General features: G+C 48.2%; 2 protein-coding genes across 3 annotated transcripts; one reads left to right on the top strand and one right to left on the bottom strand.

Moving 5' to 3' along the window:
* Positions 1-1,467: 1,467 nt before the first annotated feature.
* On the top strand, positions 1,468-12,887 carry lrrc40 (leucine rich repeat containing 40). 2 transcript variants are annotated; one of them, XM_061684042.1, is made up of 15 exons: positions 1,468-2,072; positions 2,490-2,671; positions 4,556-4,629; positions 5,582-5,711; positions 5,953-6,076; positions 7,649-7,788; positions 8,549-8,721; positions 8,806-8,896; positions 10,033-10,078; positions 10,176-10,278; positions 10,759-10,866; positions 10,943-11,050; positions 11,982-12,059; positions 12,126-12,311; positions 12,758-12,887. In XM_061684042.1, the coding sequence occupies exons 1-15, from the start codon at positions 1,928-1,930 to the stop codon at positions 12,861-12,863; spliced, it is 1,794 nt and encodes a 597-aa protein (XP_061540026.1). In that variant the 5' UTR covers positions 1,468-1,927; the 3' UTR covers positions 12,864-12,887. The 2 variants fall into 2 exon arrangements, with proteins under 2 accessions (XP_061540026.1, XP_061540027.1); XM_061684043.1 differs by lacking the exon at positions 1,468-2,072 and having other exon boundaries at positions 2,582-3,489; positions 3,564-4,629.
* A 1,484-nt stretch (positions 12,888-14,371) lies between these two features.
* ptmaa (prothymosin alpha a) lies at positions 14,372-21,072 on the bottom strand. Its single transcript, XM_061684688.1, has 5 exons — positions 20,880-21,072; positions 18,281-18,346; positions 18,102-18,180; positions 17,561-17,652; positions 14,372-14,774 (listed from the first exon to the last, which is right to left on the bottom strand). The coding sequence occupies exons 1-5, from the start codon at positions 20,922-20,924 to the stop codon at positions 14,736-14,738; spliced, it is 321 nt and encodes a 106-aa protein (XP_061540672.1). The 5' UTR covers positions 20,925-21,072; the 3' UTR covers positions 14,372-14,735.
* Positions 21,073-21,306: the final 234 nt, after the last annotated feature.

Here is a 21,306-nt window from a genome sequence, read left to right on the forward strand (position 1 = left end):
ATGTTTGGATTCAGCACATTCATTTTGTCATACAATAACAATAAATCTGTTGTTATTTATTGTTAAAACAATTGTACATATTTGACATCTTTTTATTTATTACAACAATGTTTCATTTATCGAATAATTGTTTGACCTCGTCGACGAATGCGCTGGCCCATTTGAGCACACGTTTGCGCTTAAAAAAAAAAAATGTTTTTTTTAAAAATCATCGTAATGAAGAAAAGCCCTTTTACCTTTGCGAGTTGAGCCCCGGGCTGCACCGTGCAGCGCGCACAAGACGACAAAAGCCACAAACATCCTGTAAGTATCCGAGTCGCTCGTTGCAATTTTCAAGTGTTCACTTCGACTGACTTGACGCAGCGATCGAAGTTCACCGGATGTTCTGCTCGGCCATCAGGCCGCGGATCATCACGCCGCCTGCCGCTATGTTACTCATTACTTCACACCGCATCCGCTCCTTGAAGCCTCGGCGCCCTTTGCACAATGCTCGTTGCGCTCCGCGGACTCTTGCGAGATTAGTCTTTCGAACTGCTCGAAGTCCGAGAGGACTCTGCATCTTTTTGCACGATGGTCAAAAAAAGAAAGATTGTACCGGCATTAGCAGATTACTAGCAACCCTTTATTGCTCAGTGACTGTTTAGTTTTTTTGTCAATGTCTTTCTGTCTCCAAAGTGTTCTGTGTCACTCGACCGTCCGTCTGTTGTCGTACTCGAGCGGCTCCAACGACCGGAGACAAATTCCTCGTGTTTTTTGGACGTACTTGGCAAATAAAGATGATTCTGATTCCGATTAGCCGTGTACAGTGTACACATGCTCACTGATACTCACCAAAGGACTATTAGCAAAAGTCGATACTTGATCACTTGTCATGAATGTCATGATTTCAGACTTTTACTCACGACAAGGCAAACTATAAGATTACAGACCGTCCCTGAAGGCAACGTCTGACTTAATAAATAGACCTTCCTCGTTTAGCGTCGGGTGAATCCTATTAACTATTCGTCTCTGTGGGCCCTCATCGGTCAAATGCTTTTAATGTGTAGGAACCCGAACGGAAGCGACGTGCCTTCGTAGCTGGCGGAGGCCCTAAAATTGGTGTTAAAGACCAAAAAGCCCCAAAAGACATTTCCATTTCCTCATATTTCAACTGTACAATGGAGAGACCAAGTGTGTTGGTGGTTGGAATGAATGTTTTAGGAGCTACTCGACACCATCCGTCCATCCATCCATTCTCCATTCTGCTGGAGCCTATCCCGGCTAACTTCGGGCGAGAGGCGGGGGCACACCCCGAACTGGTCGTCAACCGATCGCAGGGCTACTCTTCCCTATTGAACTCAAACCAAACGCTTTTATAGTAACGGAACGCAAACGGAAATGACGTGTGACCTAACGCCAATGACCGCGACAGAAGACAGGGTGGCGGGCGGAAGTGAGCGGCGTCCCCATAGATATGAAGACTAGATTCGTCAGTAGCCCAGCTCGCCGACGTGGCGGCCATGTTGCGGAGGTCGTCGTTCCCATAGAAAGCAACGCGTGGACATTGAAATGAAGTCGTAACTTGCTCATAACTCGACCGAGTTTCACGAAGGTTACTGTTTTTCAACGCGAAAGCCTATGCTATCAGCACACAACATTTGAAAAAAAAGAAAATAATTCTACACGTGAAAGGGAGTCCCGGTTCCCTTATTGTAATTGTTGGCAAGCGTATGCAGCACAATATGCCGGCACGGTTGGTCTTTTGGTTTCCTTGCCGGAATGCACTCACGACGTCGACCTCCTTAGCGTAGCGTCGCCGCGGCACGGAGCTGACAATGGGCGTGTCCTATCTAGCGAAACAGAGCTCGGGTTAGCTCAACATCACGGTGGGCGAGCCGGAGCCGTTTACGAGCACCGCGGCGACCTTTCCGTGCCAAACGAAACGCAAATGTCTCGTTTGAGAGGCGCGCGGGAGGTGGACTCGCTCCGCGGCTTCCGGACGCCCAAAAGCGAGCCCAATGTGCCGTATGGGCTCCTCAAGGCGGCCCGGCAGAGCGGAACTCTCGACCTGACCAATCGGAGCCTCACGGAAGGTACGCGAACACCCGCAGTCATGAAAGCTCCACGTTGACTGTTGTGTTAAATTTGTAGTAACAGGTCGAATAGACGTTACCGGGGAGGGGTTAAAGCTGAGACCTCGGGACGTCCTTTGGGTTCACTTTGGAGCAAAGCGGCCGCAGTGACGTCACTTTGCGAGAGCCGGCTGGATACTAGTTGCAATTAATCTTAACAGTTGCTCAGATGTACGAGGAGGTTCGATTTCAAATTGTCCCTGATGGCGACACCTGTCGTAATACAGATACATGGGCAGATAGTTGCGCAGGCAGCACCTGCCGATCTCTGGCACCCTTCTGAATTGGCTGAACAGGAAAGCCAAATAAAAAGCAAAACACTTGTCGTGGAGCTGCAAACGTCAATGAAGTTGAGTTTGTTGATGTTTTCCCCATCAGTGCCGGCGAGCGTGTACCGTCTGAACGTGGACACGCCCGAGGAGGCCCATCGCGACGTGTCGTTCGGCGCGTCGGAGCGCTGGTGGGAGCAGACCGACCTCACCAAGCTGCTGCTGGCGTCCAACCGGCTCGGCCGCTTGTCCGACGACATCCGACTGCTACCTGCGCTCACCACGCTGGACGTACGCCTCGCACTAAGAATCTCGTTCTTGGCGCGATCGAGGGAGCACTCGCGCTAGGCCGTTCCAGCCGTGCTCGAGCGCACTTTCGAGCCAGGGCCTGATTTTACTGATTAACCAAACAGACGTGGACGCTGATCTACTAACAAGTGGCAGCCGGGATTGCGTCTGCCAAATGCGCTTAATCGCGGCGCGGTTCATTTTCCGTGTTGTGGGAGGAGTATATGCAAATAGATGAACGGCGCTGGCTGCTTTTGCATCTTAAACCCATTCACTGCCGCCCCATATTGCCAGCCGTTTTCCAGCAATTTGACGGATCTTCCGTAATTACAATCCGAATCCGAATCCTCTTTACTTGCCAAGTGTGTCAAAAACGCACAAGGAATTTGTCTCGGGTAGTCAGAGCCGCTCTAGTACAACAATAGACGGCTGTTTTGACAATAAATACTTTTGATACATAAAAACACACTTCGCGGAGTCACTTAGCCTCTAGCAAATCTAATGACAAGAGGGAAGAAACTGTTGGAATATCTGCTAGTTGAGGGGCCATGATCATCTCTACAGTATTGCGCGTGTCAAGATCCAAGTCGTGTCGGCCGCACTCGCTCTGAACGCGGAGCTGAGGTCCACGAACGGGATCCTCACGTAGATCCCCGTGCTGTCGAGGTGATCTAGGATGAAGTGCAGTCCCATGTTGATCGCGTCATCCGCAGACCTGTTTGCTCAGTAGGCAAAACTGCAGGAGGGCACGCGGGGGACCTATGACGCTCTTGAGGTCGACCAGCATGAGGCGTTCAAAGGACTTCGTGACCACAGCACAGGTGCATTATTCGCCTTGAGGATGTTGATGGAGAAGTACAGGGAAGGTCAGAAGGACCACATTGTGTCTTTGTAGATCTAGAGAAAGCCTATCACAGAGTACCCGGAAAGGAACTGTGCTACTGCATGCGGAGGTCTGCAGCGGCAGAGAAGTATGTGAGAATAATACAGGACACGTACGAGGGCGGCGGAACAGCGGCGAGGTGTGACAGACCAATGGAAGGCGGAGGTGGGACTGCATCAGGGATCGGCCCTGAGCCCCTTCCTGTTTGCAGCGGTGATGGACAGGCCGACAGATGAGGTTAGACTGGAATCCCCGTGGACCATGAAGTTTGCAGACGACATTGTGATCTGCAGTGAAAGCAGGGAGCAGCTGGAGGAACAGTTCGAAAGATGGAGGCATGCGCCGGAAAGAAGAGGAATGAAGATTAGCCGAAGTAAAACAGAATATATGTGCATGAGTGAGAGGGGTGGTGGCGGGGGGGAGTGAGGCGACAGGGAGAAGAGATAGCGAGGGTGGAGGACTTGAAATACTTGGGGTCAAGCGTCCAGAGCAACGGGGAGTGCGGTCAGGAAGTGAAGAAAGCAGGTTGGATAGGCTGACATGGAAAAGGACGACGCGCTGTGGCGACCCTAAAGGGACGAGCCCAAAGGAAAAGAAGAAGTACAAAATATGTCGGAAAATATCAAATAGTTCAGTCTTGACTGAGTGTTTCGACAAGTATGCGAGACCCAAACGAAACAATTTGCCCCTCTGGGATAATGAAGATGCCTTCAAATGTGAACTTTCAAGTTACGGCGCTACATACGGAGTTAACATTATGGCTACTTGCAAATGTGCATCGATGATAACAATACCGATGACATAGTTTCAAGTTAAAATAGAGCACAACTTTGCGTCCGAACCGAGCCTCGTTGCGTGAACTGGGACGAGAGGCTCGGAACGGTCCGGCTGCCGTCGAGGCAACGCTCAAAGCGATCGATCTGTTTTCTGTGACTCGGTAATGTGTAGAAATAGTCGTCGGGCCACGTACATGTCGTCATTGATGTTTGCGGATGCTGTTGCAGCTGCACGACAACCAGCTGCAGACGCTGCCGAGCGCCTTGGGGGACTTGCGGGAACTTCAGCAGCTGCGACTCGGGTAAGGCGAGCGCCGACCGGACGCGAACGGGAAAGCCCTTCGAGCATCGATTCCGCGCGGTGTCGGGGAGACGGCTTCGGAAAGGTAGTTCCTTACAATTGCCGGCTACCCTGTCGAAAAGGGAATAGTCCTGTAACGCTTTCAACGACGTTCTCAAAGTAACATAACTAATGACATTCGGGTTACTTTTCCTAATTTTTGGAAAAAAGCGGTTTAAACGCCGAGCTCATTATTTTGGAATAAACACATTTCTTCTTGATGTCAAAGATGAAATATAAATGCATGATGCCAAATGTGTTTGTTGTGTACAGCACCTGGAAAACAGGATACCATACTGACCTAATGACAAATGTGCACAATTTAAACAAGATGGCTTCGTATGACAAGCCAGATAAGTGAATGTTCTGTCCAAAAAAAAAAAAGTCCCCAAATAATAAAGATGAAACGGTTCAGAAGCTGAACTATATACATGATGAGTTGAAGCAGGTCAAAGTGCTCATATTTGGAAACACTGTCATGTTTGAGTCTGGGAGAATGGCCCATGAGCAGACAACGATTTGAGAAATCCAAAGTCGCTTCAAATGTAACGACAGTGTGAAAGAGTACCCTGGGAAATTTCCAAACGCAATTGTAATGGAATTACACTTTTTCTCCCAGTAACTTAACGGATCCAAATGTTGTCATTCAATTACGTGACGCTGTTCCATGTAATTCCTTACTTCCCCACACGGATTCCATTTGCTGGATAGCCAGCTCAGCTTTAGTGCTCACGCAGTGCCACATATCCACCGGTAGAACTGTATCATGCCACTACTAGTACTAGTAGCAGCTTGACGAAGAGCATACTAGTTCCCGGAGCTTAAAAGAATGTCAAATAAATGCTCAAGCGGCTTTCTGCAGCGTCGTGTCGTTTCGTCAGTCACGAGTGTCTGTTGCGTTGTTGGTTTGGCAGTCACAACCGCTTGAGGTCGCTGCCACCGGAGGTCTACGGTCTGAAGCGGCTCCGTAGCCTGACGCTGCAGCACAATCTGCTGGACGGGTTGCCCGAGGAGCTGGGACAACTGGAGGCGCTCGCTGAGCTGGTAGGGGCCGCCAGCCCTCCCTCCCTTCTGTCACATGTCCCAAACCATACCACAGTCAACGGCAATTTTTGTTGGGGGGGGGTCAATAATGCGCATTACTGAGTTCAATGCATGTTTATAAATGTTCAAAAATGCCATCATTAATCATGTAAAACTAGTACTTTTAGCTATGTTCTGCGTAAAAATGAGCAAGTAGGAGATTTAGCGAATGCCGCTCGAGTCCATGTGGCGTGGGTCGCAGGACGCGTCCGACAACCGGCTGACGGAGCTCCCGTCCGGCCTTTGCCGCCTCCGGCGCCTGCAGAAGCTCCACCTGTGTCGCAACAAGCTGGCCCGCCTTCCCGACGGCTTGGCGCTGCTCACCGGTAAGACCTTCTACCACCAAGTAGTGCTGAGACAAACGGATTGCGAGTTAAAGCGCCATTTCTTTTTTGCTACAAAAATCTAGTTCATGATTAGAATTGAGACCGCCCCGAACCGAGACCTTCCGCAAATATTGAAAAATTGCAAGAAATGGACCCACCCCTCAAAATATTCTTAGCCGAATAGCATCAGTGCTGAAGTCATATTGAACTTCCTGTCACAATATCAATATAAAATACTCGCGTGCTTACTTTGGTCTGTCGAATCTCATCCGTGTCATCCGCAAAAGTTCAATCAATGCAGCCGGACTCTTCTTGCGTCCATCCATTCGCCGTACCGCTTCTCCTCACGCGGGTCGCGGGCGCGCCGGAGCCCATCCCAGCTATCTTCGGGCGAGAGGCGGGGGACACCGTGAACCGGTCCCCAGCCAATCGCAGGGCACGCAGAAACAAACAACCGTTCGCACTCACATTCGCACCTACGGGCAATTTAGAGTCTCCAATTCATGCATGTTTTTGGGATGCGGGAGGAAAGCGGAGCGCCCGGAGAAAAGCCACGCGGGCACGGGGAGAACATGCCAACTCCACACAGGCGGGGCCGGGGATTGAACCCGCAACCTCGCAACTGTGAGTCGGCTGTGCTAACCGGTCGTCCGACGTGCTGCCTGGACTCTCCTTGAATTTGTTTTGTATTTCGTTGCGTTCTGAAAAGTTTCAAAACTGACTTTTGAGCAACTATGCTATTAGGCTAATTATATATATTAAAGAGGTCTCCTTCCATCATTTTTGTTTGGTTTTAGAAACGTTGTCCTTTTATCGGGTTTGCAAGATAATTTGGGTTGGAAATGCCCAAAATGTCCTTTTTTAAGCTGTTCTAGTTGGTTTTTTTTTTTTTCCACCTGGCATTTGAGACGGCCGACTTTGTCAATAATCTGCAACATGCAAATAAGATTTGCCCCGATTGGATGGCTCATCTTCCCCAATTTAAATATAGAAAACAGTTTGGCTCTGATTGGTCCATATCACAGCGTCCGCAAGGCAGATTTGGGGCGGAGGAGCATTCATATTGCAACGTCGCGTCCTTCGATATCTTACTATCGTCGCGAAGTACGATTTCCCCGAGCGTTGGCTTGTCGGCCCGCTGATCGGGAACACGATCTGAAAGGGGAAGTGGGCGTAAATGAAAGCGAGGGGGGAGGGTATTTGGAGGTCGTGCTCGTCACCCGCACCCACTCATTTGAACTGAACCTGCCGGGACCGTCGTCGCCGGCGACAATGAATACAAGCTTCGCCATTTCATCCGCGAAATACAGTCTATACTTTATAGACTGTATTTAGCGGCCGAAACTCACCAGCTCAAATCCCGTAAATGCCGCGATGCCGTCCGGGGATCCGTTAGTCAGTACACTGGTTTACAGACCTGAATTTCACAGACAAGCTGGGTGAGACCCCTTTCCACGAAAAATGTCGGCGGCGGTAAACGTTTGGATTCCGGTCGACGAATATACACGCGTACGCCGGCATCCGAAAGCCGGAACGCTCAGGATTCCTCGACTTGCTGTTTTTATCGCGCAGATGTGAAGCTGCTCGACTGCAGCAACAACCTTCTGAGTGACGTTCCCGCCGGCCTCTCGCAGATGCCGGCGCTGGAGCAGGTCTACCTGCGGCACAACAAGCTGTGCCAATTCCCGCCGCTTCACGCCCCCGCGCTCAAGGTAAAACGCCAATCGCAGCCAGCTGATCGATCGGCACGCGGCGAGTCTTCAGGCTTGAAGGCGCAATTGCACTCCAAAGCACTAGGGGGCAGCGCGTCAAGAATTGCTAACTTATTTAGCATGAGCTAAAAGGGAGAGCCTCGCTTCGGCAGCGCAATATAAACTGGTATTATAATAATAGAAATTGAAATATAATTTGACTGAATTTTTTTTGGGTCGATCAATAATCACTAATAACTCACTGGGTCACAGAAGCTTGAAATATTTCTCACAGAAAATCTATATATATATATATATATATATATATACACAAAAAAAGATGTATCATTTATGTGTGTATGTATATATATATATATATATATATAGTATAGCTGAGTTTTTAAAAACAACCTTTTTTTCTATAGATATGGATATAATTTGATACATTTCTAAAATCAAACACTTTTGTAAATATTACATAAAATTATATTCACCATGTTCAAAAGAAGAAAAAACAAATATTACGTATACGAATATAACAAATGAATACAATGAAGTTTTTCTCAAGTGCTTTTTGCCGAAATGTTCGGCAGAAGACGAAATGGTTAGTATGCTAACGTTAGTACTGTATCCATAGTTTCTTTGCTCTTTTAAGTCTTTCGTTTTACGCAGAAAGCGTCTGACTAGGCGACTAACTGAATTGACTTGGTAGTTGAGTTTCCCGCTTGACCGGGCGGGCAACTCTCGGTGACCCACGCCCCCTTGGACTTCCGCGGTGTAGGAGCTGTACGTGGGGAACAACCAGGTGCGCAGCGTGTCCGCCGAGCATCTGTCCGGCTTGAGCGTCCTCTCCGTGCTGGAGCTGCGAGACAACAAGATCGAGACGCTGCCCGACGAGCTGGCCGCGCTGAGCGCGCTCACGCGCCTCGACCTCACCAACAACGACATCGGCACGTAGGTCCCCGAGGACGCCGCCGCCTCCGTCGTCGTCGTCGTCGTCGTTTTTGCCTCTAAGGCGGCTCCCTGTCTCGACATCAGACTTCCCGCGTCGCTCGGCCTGCTGCCCGACTTGCAGATTCTGCTGCTGGAGGGAAATCCTCTGCGTGGGATCAGGAGGGACCTGCTGACGGTACGTCCTCTCATCCTCGTCTTTGCTTTTACGTACTGTTGGCAAGTTTTGACATTTGACAGCAGTATAAATCGCAAAACGAAACGTAAAGCAAAGAGAATAACGCGTTGATTTCAAGCAACCGCACAGTTTCCGCTATCTTAATGCTTACGCATAATTGGAAATGCCATATATGGGCTAACGCATAGCATCATTGTGGTGCTGCTGTAACATTTTGAGCAACGGCTATTTGTTGGGGGAGGCTGGGACAGATGAATGACGTGAAAGATGATTTTTGGGTTACGAGCGCGGTCACGGAACGCGAGACGTACGCGAGGGCAGGGCTATATTTCAGACATGCCCCCGCAGAGATTGTTTTTTTTTTTAATTTAACAAATGAAGCGAGCTGGAAGACTGAAGAGTACAATAAGGCAACATTTTCTTCACGCAGGAAAAACATTCTGTGGCGTGACATCATCCCAAACATCGTTCCATTGCTTCATACATTTAACATTCCTATCTGTAAACTAACGCGTTTCCTCATGAATACAAGATGTACTAGCGGATCCGCTCTTGTCGCCGATGTTCCGTGCGCGCGGCGGTTCCTCGACGCAACAAATGGCACACTGGCCGATTTGACGAGCAAAAATGTTGCTGAAACTTAAGAGGAGCAATAGAGGATGTCCGCTCCATATTGTACTCGAGTAAGAGTACTGTTACTTGACAATAATGTGACTCAAGTCAAAGTAAAGAGTAGTCCTCCCAAAAAGTAAGAGTTCAAAGTACACAGTAGAAGTCGCATTTGTCGTGTTTGAAATGTGAACGACTACGTAAAAATGTCGTATCGAACCAAAGATCCAAAGCGGGCGTCGCGCCCTGCGCTGTGAACTGCAGCATCGCGAGGGATTACTGTATACACGTTCCCGTTTCTCTCAAACATTCATTAAGGCTTAATTGCACATTTATGAATGTCAGACGAGCTATTAATACATTTTGAAAAGATCTGCAGTTCCTAATTATTCTGACGATATTCCCGGCCCGGGTCTAAATTGACCGTACGTGGGAAATGAACAATATGGACGAGTTAACGTAGCCTCACGCTAGCAAATGCTAACCGCTAATCCAATGAATGACCCGCGACTGTTCCTTCGTCACAGAAAGGAACCAATGAGCTTCTTAAGTACCTCAGAGGAAGAACGAAAGGTACGGTGACACATTTCCTGCGGAACGTAACTTTTGGGTGGCGGCCACGTTTGAGGGTCATTTTTCAAAGAGCGTGCGCGCCTTTGCGCTCTTTCAGAGGAGCCCGATAGCGCCGCCGACGTGCCGGCCGCCGCGACGCTGCCCGGCCAGGCCGCCGTCGACGTGCGCAACGTGAAAACGCTCAAGTCGCTGGCGTACAGGTGAGCGACGCCGCCGCCCGTTCCAAAGTCTTCCCCGCAAAGTCGTGACCAGATATTTGGGGGATTAGCTAGACATATTTGATTTGTATTATTATTTGATTACCCTTGCCCACACTCCGCTTAATCTCTACCTTAAACATGCTGTACATGATGTACATTTTATTCTTTGCATTTTTTTTTCCAGTTTTGTTTTAAAAATCAATTGCAGCCTACGCTCCAAATCCCCCAGTACGGCGAGCTGGGCGGCAAAAGTCCGCAATAGGTGAACTGCGATATAGCGACGGAACGCTCTACTGCAAGCGTGTTGGAAATGTACATTTGCTTTCTGAAAAGTTGACTAAGGAACAGGACATTCGGTAGACAGCCCCCGCAGCCAGTTTGACTTAGCAGCGCCACGCTTGATGGAACGGTTTAATATAAAGAGACGCACGAAAAAGTCTCCGGGACGACACGGGAAGTTAGCCGTTTCCTACCGCGCAGCGACAAGAAGGCCGAGCGCGTCCCGGACGAGCTGTTCCGGGCCGCCGCCGAGCGCGCCGTCACGTCCGCCGACTTCAGCAAGAACCTGCTGAGCGACGTGCCGCCGAGGTGAGCGGGCCGACCGACGAGCCGAGTCGGAGCCGACGTGCCCGCGGCGTCACCGTGCGCGTTTGCGTGCGCGCAGGTTGGCCGAGACGCGGGCGTCGCTGACGGAGCTCACCGTGGCGTTCAACAGACTGACCCGCTGCGACATCGTCTGCTCGCTGCGGAACCTCGTGCACCTCGACCTCAGGTACGTGCGTGCGGGGAGTCGGCCGTTTTGCTCTGAAGTGGCCGTTTTCATTTTTGCTTTGTTTCCAGCCCAAATTTGACTTTGCGATGAATTCATTTCAAGAGGAGAAATTTGATACACTGCTACCTCCATTTTGATTTGTTCCATGACCAAGCGCATAACTTCATTTACATGTATATCACAAAATACTTTGTGTGTTGTGTGTTGACGTGTGCCTTGAAGGGGCGTGGCCTAGTGAGTGACATCAGGAGTTCTGACTCCAGCTCAGGTTTAGCGTTTGCCAAGCGGGTAGTTGACAGTTAGCGTCTGCTCCGTGCCCCTCGCGAGCGCTCTCATTTTGCATTTTGCGTGTTTGACCGTTTGTCCCGTCCAGTAAACGGCCAAAAGCGCATCGGCGACTGTGCCGGCTCTCCTTGCCCACGTGCCAGGGCATCACAGTCCCCTAATTGGTCCAGTTTAATTTTTTTTTTTTTTTTTTTTTTTTTTTATATAAACGAAGCCCCCGAAGCCAGTTTGTAGGCATGTCCGACATAAGCCGACGCGCCAAAAAGTCTCTACGACCCGTACCCGGAAGTCGGCTATTTTGGGACGATGACCCACATGCTGTATACTGCACGCGTGTTGCAAATTTCGATTCAGGAGAGTTTGAAAATTCAGCCCCCGAAGTCGGATTCACCGAGAAACATGAAATTCGGTCGACGCGTTTATCACGAGGAGATCCGACACAGGAAGTCAGCCGTTTTGGTATAACCAACCGCATTCTATACTGGAGGTGTGTTGAAAGGTCACGTTTGGGAATTTGTGAAAATTCGGCCCTCGAAGTGAGTTTCACTAAGAAGCGTGAAATTCAGTAGACATGTCTCTCACGAGTAAATACACAGGAAGTCAGCCATTTTATGATTTTGTTGATCTTTTTGTTCGTGTGCCTCAGGAACAACCAACTGAAAGATTTACCGGCCGAGCTGAAGAACTTGACGAAGCTTCACGCCGTCGTCCTCAACTGCAACAAGTAATCCTCCTCAAAGGTGCCACGAGAACGTTTGGCGTGCGCGTGCGCTAAAAGGTTTCGGCGCAGGTTCAAGTCCTTCCCGGAGGTGTTGTACGACATGCCGTCCCTGGAAACCATCCTGCTGGGCAACAACCAGGTGGGAGGCGTGGACCCCGCTCGACTGCTGGGGCTGGCGCGCCTGTCCACGCTGGACCTGTCCGACAACGACCTGCTCAACGTGCCGCCCCAGCTGGGCCTGTGCACGGCGCTCAGGTGGGCCCGTCGGCGCCGGAGCCGAACTGCGCTACGCGTTTACACTGCGGGACGGTCGAGCCCCGTTACCGCATTATGTCGCTGCCAAACTATATAACATCGCTTTGAGGATACAAAAAGAAGACTGGCGCTCGTATAGTTCTCCAAGTAAGAGCGGAAGCCTACTTGCGCCGAGTCGTTTATTTCTTCCAATCCCAAAATATAAAACAATAAAACAAAAAGGAATTTAACGTTCGATATTGAACTCATTCACCGCCGCAGCCGTTTATACTCTGCGACTGGAATCCAACGGCAGATAGATTCGTCGAGTACGTTTTTCAACCCAAGCGCGTCGGTGAACTTCAGGTTTGCAAAGCGCTGTAATGGCTAAGAGATCTGTGTAGATGGCGCCGTTGCAGCTCAGTCTGAATCTTCTGGTCATCGCATTCCGTGTTTGTGTCGCTCAGGTGTCTGAGTCTGCAGGGAAATCCTTTCCGGACACCGCGGGCCGCCATCGTGGCGAAGGGAACGGACGCCGTGTTGGAGTACCTTCGCAGCCGCATCCCCGCATGACCCTTGACCCCCCCCCCCCCCCCCCCCCCCAAAAAAAACTGCCACATTTTGACAATCATTCTGAATTCATTAAAGGCACTTGTTTGACTTCACTTTTCAAACCTTTTTTTATGACTGGCTTGTTCCATTGCTTGACAATCTCTCCCCTCTTAGCCACGCCCCTCCCATGACAAGCAGCCAATGAGTGAACAGGACATTCTGTGTGTGTTTTTTTTTTTTTTGTGGCCCATTTATAAAAATATCCGCTCATGTGGGGCACGGAGACCACGTAGGCTGCTGACACTGTAGCTTGCGAATTTAGCTCGGAGCTGTCTTCTTGATTCAAAATGATCCAATTTCACCTGATTGGCCAGAAAATGTTTTCTTTACCCCTAATAACGTATCTGACTGAGCCAGCGACGTAACAGCGGAAGTGAACTCGACTGACTTGGCAACAAGCCGCGGCTTGCCAGATAGAAGTTCTGAGTCAATATTCCGCTTGGAAAAAGCGCCGCCAAGCTATTTATTCCCACTCCCAGTTGAAGCTTCACAGTCAAACTAAACTAAACAAAACAAGAAGAATGACACCTTTGTGGATTTCAAACAAGCATATGGGCTCCGCTACCTGAATGCTAACAGAAAACCCAGCAAACTCCATTGACACGCGGGCTAACAGTTAGCATCTATGTGGCGGTGTTGACATCCTATACTGCCCCCAAGTGGCCGAGGCCTGCACACAAAAACGGTTTCATTCTATTGAACGATGTCGTTCCTTTTTGTTTTCATAAATTCTATTAGTGTATATAGGGCTGATTTTCCTCAATAAAAAACATTAGCATTTTTGTTTGGGGGGGACTGGAACAGGAATACAATCTCCCTTCATTTCAATAGAGTTACGAGTGTGCTCAAGGAACACAAGAACTCTTATCTCAAGTCACCACTTACAAAACAATTCCGTTCTCTTCCACTAGATGGCAGAAGGCACATAATGAACCTTTTCGTCTGGTGGTGGTAGGACTGTTTAGAAGCACTCGTCTGTGGCTGCGCTGAGGTTAGGAGCAGTGGCGATTCAGATTAAAGTGCTTTTTAGGATTATTATTTTAGCTTTGCATGAACGACACTTGTTTCGTAGGTAAGGTAGGGGTCAGAGGGCGCATTTCCACTTCACCCTGTGTTGATGAAACATGCTAAAAGCACCTCAACGGGAAAGGACGCACGATACAAGAAGGAGCAGCACAATGAAATGAATTGCAGAATCAAATGTTCATGCACAAACTGTCGAATTCTTGACATTCTATTTAACTGTGTTACGTAATTGTCTTGGATAATTATTCCTCTATGTTTTTCTAAAGTACAATATCATTTTCCCCTGTGCAAAAGTGGGGGGATCTGGAACAGATGAAAGGCTTTTCCGTTCATTTCAATGAGGAAAGCTGACGCTTGTGATCCGTCAGAAACTCTATTAGGAACTCTGAAATCGTGGAGCTTCCGTACTTTTCCGCTCTGCATTGACAAAACACGCACCCAGATGGGCAAAATCCAATGACTTTATTTTCCGACAACGTAACACGGACATGAAAACATTGTGACTAGGACATCACGCTACATCCTGCTCGTCTACGACAAACTAGCACGAAGAAGACACGCGGCAAAGTGCCGCAACGCCCCGGTGTATCTAAACGCACCGTTGTCCCTGCGCGGGCGCGTGCGACGCTGACACTTGGCGGGTGTTTCAAATGTCTTCGCACACCCGAGTTGATGCTCGTCGAGATGGCCGACCTCCGTACAATATATACAAAAATATAAAATGTAAATAAAAATACAAACAAATTCTCTTTCGGACGTCAGGAAGGGAGGACTGAGGTTTTCGGACGTGCCGCTGGTCGCCGTGGTCTACTTGTCCGTCTTCTGCTTCTTCCGGTCCACTTGGTCCTGTTAAAGACAACCAGCGCACCCGTCAGCTTTGCCGAACGCCAGCCAATCAGACTGGGGTTCTCTTGGGACGTTAGCGGATGTTAGCCCGCTAGCAGGTTTACCTACTAAGTTAACAGCATCGGAAGTTAGCTCGCTAGCGCTTCGCATCTGTCAAAGTTGTCATAATTTACGCCTCTAAATTGTTTGACTTTTAGTTGTCAAAATATCAAAAGTTTATAGTTGACGAAAACTCCAGTGAATTTAGTCAATTAAAATCAAAAGTAAATCATTATTGAAGTACAGTTGATTATTTTCCAATATTTAAGTGCAGTGGTAATGTTCAAACTGTACATAATGTTACAGCGGCGCACAGTAATATTAAACATGATTTTTGGAAAATTCCTTTTGACAGCACTTTATTGTTGGTCAATACGGCGGTACTTGGAGAGCCAAGTTTTTGTGGGGTTTTTTTTGTGTGGATGGTATTTCGTGTGGCGGCACGGCGGACGACCGGTTAGCACATCTGCCTCACAGTTGTGAGGTTGCGGGGTTCAATCCCCGGCCCCGCCTGTCTGGAGTTTGCATGTTCTCCCCGCGCCTGCGTGGCTTTTCTCCAGCTACTAGAGAAGTTATTTTATTCATTGTTTTTTTTTTTAATCAATCGGCCAATTAATCGGTTGTCGGAATTTTGTTCTTCCAAATATCGACATCGGCCTCAAAATCCATATCGATCGGGCCCCACAAAGACACTGAAGATTTGATTCGATTATTTAGTGTACGATTCAATTTAAATGCTTTGATGTCGATTCAACAAGAAGTCTAAATACATAAGAAAAAACTACAGTACTTGTTGACAATGGTTACATATTTATTTTCACGCCCACGTGCACATACAGTTTGTGGTATGAATGTCACTGCACATTTTTGAGCAATAAAACAGTCAATAAAAATGTGCACAATAATAACTTATTTGTGGGGAAAAAAACAGTTCTGTACAAACTCAGAAAGAGTCAAGTGCGCTTTAACTTAAATAAGATTTTACCTCTTGGAAATTGTGATAAACCGCACTTTTTTAAAAAAAAAATTTAACAATATCGCAACTCAACCTTCATTATTATTATCATTATAATTATTATTGTTATTGTTCCTATTATTATTATTAGTAGTAGTAGTAGTAGTAGTAGTACTGTTATTATTATTATTATTATTTCTGGGTGGTGACTGGTTAGAGCATCTGCCTCACTGTTCTGAGGACCCGGGTTCAATCCCCGGCCCCGCCTGTGTGGAGTTTGCATGTTCTCCCCGTGCCTGTGTGGGTTTTCTCCGGGCACTCCGCTTTCCTCCCACATCCCAAAAACTTGCATTAATTGGAGACTCTAAATTGCCCGTAGGTGTGAATGTGAGTGCAAATGGTTGTTTGTTTGTATGTGCCCTGCGATTGGCTGGCGACCAGTTCAGGGCGTACCCCGCCTCCTGCCCGATGACAGCCGGGATAGGCTCCAACACGCCCGCGACACGTGTGAGGAGAAGCGGCTCAGAAAATGGATGGATGGATAATATTTCTGGCTATTGTCAAATCAAGTGTGCACACGTAGGTTTCTGCGCCCTCCAGTGGCCAGATGGTGAACCCATTGAGAGGACTCCTTGAATCGATGTTGAATTGCGGGGCGAATATTGTGATCTATCCATCCATCCATTTTCTGTACCGCTTTCATCCTCACGAGGGTCGCGGGCGTGTTGAAGCCTATGCCTAACCTAGCCTATCTTCAGGCGAGAGGCGGGGTACACCCTGAACCGGTTGCCAGCCAATCGCAGGGCACACATAAACAAACAACCATTTGCACTCACATTCACACCTACGGACAATTTAGAGTCTCCAATTCATGCATGTTTTTGGGATGTGGGAGGAAAGCGGAGCGCCCGGAGAAAAGCCACGCAGACACGGGGAGAACATGCAAACGCCACACAGGCGGGGCCGGGGATTGAACCCGGGTCCTCAGAACTGTGAGGCTGACGCTCTCACCAGTCACCTACGTGCCGCCCAGAAATAATAATAATAATAATAATAATAGGAACAATAACAATAATAATTATAATGATAATAATAATGAAGGTTGAGTTGCGATATTGTATAAAAAAAAAAAAAAAAAAAAAAGTGCGGTTTATCACAATTTCCAAGAGGTAAAATCTTATTTAAGTTAAAGCGCACTTGACTCTTTCTGAGTTTGTACAGAACAGTTTTATTTCCCACAAATAAGTTATTATTGTGCACATTTTTATTGACTGTATTATTGCTCAAAAATGTGCAGTGACATTCATACCACAAACTGTATGTGCACGTGGGCGTGAAAATAAATATGTAACCATTGTCAACAAGTACTGTAGTTTTTTTTTATGTATTTAGACTTCTTATTGAATCGACATCAAAGCATTTAAATTGAATCGAATCGTACACTAAATAATCGAATCAAATTTTCAGTTTCTTTATGGGGCCCGATCGATATGGATTTTGAGGCCGATGTCGATATTTGGAAGAACAAAATTCCGACAACCGATTAATTGGCCGATTGATTTAAAAAAAAAAAAACAATGAATAAAATAACTTCTCTCGTGGTCCTTTAACACTTACAACAATTAAGATCTGAACATGCTAGAAGCTAGTTCGCTGGGTATTCACTAATGTGGACTGCGCTAGTAGCTAGGTGGCTAACTTGTGTCCGATGTTTATTTTTCGTGTATGAAATCTCATCATAAAAAAAAGTCTTGGCATTTAGCCGCGAGCTTTTAGCGTGCTTTTCGTGAACCTCGTCATCTTCATCGTCCTCATCGTCATCCTCAGCTGTTCTCTTGCCCGTGGGTGTGACCAGGTCGTCGTCTTCGTCCTCCTCTTCCTCACCTGGACACACACAAGTTTTAGGGTCTTACACGCGTCACTTTCAGCCCCATAAACGCACCGCGCTCTTGCTCTGTCTGTGTGTGTGTGTGTGTCTGTGTATGTTTGTGTGTGAAATTGTGTGGGTGTAATTGTGTATGTTTTTGTGCTTGTTTGTGTAAATGTGTGTGTGTGCGTTTCGTTGCTTTTGTGTGTATTTTTCTGTGTTCAATCGTGTGTCTGTTAGTGTGAGCGTGTGTTTTTGTTTGTGTGATCGTGTAATGGTGTGTGTGTGTGTTTGTCTGCATGTTTGTGTCTGTGTGTGTGTGAGATTGAGTAATTGTATGTATTTGTGTGATCGTGTAATAGTGTGTGTCTTTGTCTCCAAGTTTGTGTGCGTGTGTCTGTAATTGTGAGTGTTTTTGTGTTTGTGTGCATGTTTACATGTGTGTGTGTGTGGTGACGCGGCGTACCCTCCCCATCCTCGTCTTCCTCGTCTCCCACGTCGTCGTCTTCGTCCGCCTCGTTGTCCTGCTCTCCGTTCTCCTCGTCCTGACACACGCACACGCACACGCACACGCACACGCACACGCGTTGAGCTTGACGCTGAGAGAGGAAGATGATGAAAATGATGACGAAGAGGCTCTCATACAGTTTTTCCATTGGCGGTGGTGTCGTCGCCGTTCTTCTCCTCCGCCGTTTTCTTCTCCTTCAACTCCTGAAAGACCGCAAACACACGCACACAAACACCATTAGTGAGCCTCAAACGTCCTCTTCCGTGACCGACACTTGAACGCAACGCGAACATTCCCCGACCCTTTCATGCGCACTCGAACACAATGAGCGAATGAGTAGCAACACAAAGGTTTGTTTACACACACCATTTTATGCACTTGAATGCATCGCTCATGTTTACCAACAGCTTCATATGCACTTGAACGCAACACTAGCGCATTTTCAACCTTTATTGGGCCAAGGCACATATTTTATATTTGGAAAATGTCACAGCACACCTGCAAAACAAATCTGGATGCACTTTCTGGCATCTAATCGATTTTTCTTGGTTCTGTCTGTCACGCTACGTCGCTGGCATGGATCGATGAAGAAAGATGCATTCTTTGTTGTAAATAATCCTTTGCTGAGCAATGAAGTGAAATTTGATCATTTCCCGCGCCACACTTGAACGCACCAAGAATCATCTTCACCTGCATTTGAATGCAACAGCGATGTTCACCAACACTTTGTGTGCACACGAACACAACACTGCCAACATTCTCAAATGACTTGAACACAACGCTTCTATTGACTGCGCACCTGAACACAACACGAGTGTTCCCCGCACCGACCGCGTTTACGTGCACTTGAATGTACCGCGAGTGTTCACCGACCATCGCCACTACTTTAATACAAGTTGACGACATGACTACTACGTGTAATATTGATGACCTTTATCATTTTGTTACCGGCAGCATTGTTCATTGTATCCATTAAGGTCATTTTCATATCATTTGACCATTTTTTTATGCCGCCTCGGTTTTCTCTGGGTAAAAGATTGATTTTCTAAAAGTTATCGAGGAGTTCAAATTTTCGCCAATAATCGTAAAGGCGAATGTCATCGACGCAGCGAACGGTGGCGGCCCGCTGAAATACATTTCTTTTGTAACGGTAAGTGCATAACGGAAAAGACTTCATAGAAACGGCGAGGCGTCGCACTGCAAACTGCGTACGCAAGTGCATAAATGATCCGAAGTTCGTATTGACACGCTCGTCTTGATACAATCGTAATAACGGTAAAAACATGCAACGGTTCCCGACACTTTCACAACTTCATAACAGCTTTGATTTTGTTGTTTGTTATTGTGTGAATGCAAAATGGCTGCCTCCTCACAGTTCCCCCTCTCTCCGGCGCCAGCGGCATTTGTACAAGCGGCAAAAAAAAAAGGGAAGATTCATTTGCGTTCGTTTTCGTGGGAAAAGGTCAATTGAGCAATAGCGCAAAATTCCGACCTATCCAAAAATGTTCTTTTGCATCTTCACGAAACTCGTCCAACTTCATTTGGGACACGTGACGGTAAAGACATTTTGCCATTCAAACTTTGATCAATGATACTGTTGTTGATCAAATGATATGAAAAGGAACAAATATGAACTTATACTTTCTACACGTACTGTAGATTGACATGCTGTCTGTATACGGTACACGTCGTGTTTTCTTCTCTTGTGACGTCACAGCAGCGTCCACGTTGACGTGCGGAAGGTAAACGTGCGCTTCCTGGATTAGGAGGAGGCCAGGAAGTTTCCTTTTTAGGGGACAGGTTGGGCTCCCGATCCCCGGCCTCCCATTGGTCGCCTGCTCCCAAGTCCCTCCCGCCGGGCCCCGCCTGTTGAAAGCTGACACCGGAGCGACCAGACCAGACCACATCAGAAGAAAAAGACCGCAGACACGCCCACACTCCAACTCCCAGCAGCCCTCGGTGTCACAATGGATGTTGTCACCTGACACCAACTCTACTCTCGGCACACTCGCAGCAAAAGAAAATGTGACACACTTTTGACGTCATCTGACGTCGCCGTCAGTTCCGCCAGCTCCTCATTAGACATTCGCGAGTTTTATTCTAACCACGTATTTGACGCCTTTCTTTTGCTCCTTTTAGTCCCGCGTGCGACTGAACGGCGCCCTCGCGTGGCCTCAAAGGTGAAATTCATTTCTGAGACCCCAGTCAAATCTCTCGCGACCCCCAGAACAACACAGCGCATCTTTATCCTCCAGACAGGATGCTGCTTCCTGTCTAAGCGCGCGCGCGCCCGCTTCGTCGAGCTCCGCGGTGGCGCCGACGGGGGTGGGGGGGCACAAGCACCACCAGCGGAACACCCCCGATACACGCCTCTGCTTGTCGTTCAATGCACAAAAGAGACATTTGGAGGAGGACATCTTTGGTTGGTGTTGTTGTCATCTTTTGTGTTGGCATTAGGACGGAAAGCTGCTTCTTCTTCTTCTTCTTCTTCTTCTTCTTCCTCTTGTTCACTTTAAGAGGCTTGAGCGCCAAATCCGCTCTCAATTCCCACGTAACGCGCCACTGACACGCGCGTGCGCGCACCCACACACGCCGCGATCCCCATCAGTCGGTTGATTATTATTGACACATTCGCAAAACGGTAAATGACGCGTCCCGGTGTGCGCGCGCGTGCACGAGCTTATCCCGCAGCGTGTTCAATTCTTCATTAATCGCACGTGCGCGTGCGCGCCTCACCTTGGCGCTCAGCTCGGCGCTGTTCCCCACTTTGCTGTCCGCCATCGTCTTGTTCTGAACAAATATTCACGGACGTCGTGCGTGCGTGCGTGCGTGCGTGCGTGGATGAGGAAGATGAGGATGAAGATTATTCTGATTTCCACTCGAGCTGCCGCCGCGGTCGTCCTCCAGCTGCGCGTGCACCCGCCCGCTCGCGCTTGCCTCGCGCGCTTTTATAGAAAGGTGGGCGGGGCTCGGAGAACGGCGGCCGCGGTACGATTGGTCGAACGCGCTCCGGCCAAACAATGGACGCGCCTCCCTCGGTGCCCAAAAAGTGTGCCACCCACCGCCCGCGCGTGCGCGCGCAGCTGCCGTGCAAAAACGTTGACATGTGTGACCAAAAAGAACGTGCACGCGCTTCACTGCACTAATCCCATAATAATCACAG

The sequence above is a fragment of the Phycodurus eques genome, chromosome 8 (assembly GCF_024500275.1).
Source record: "Phycodurus eques isolate BA_2022a chromosome 8, UOR_Pequ_1.1, whole genome shotgun sequence".
NCBI lineage: Eukaryota > Metazoa > Chordata > Actinopteri > Syngnathiformes > Syngnathidae > Phycodurus > Phycodurus eques.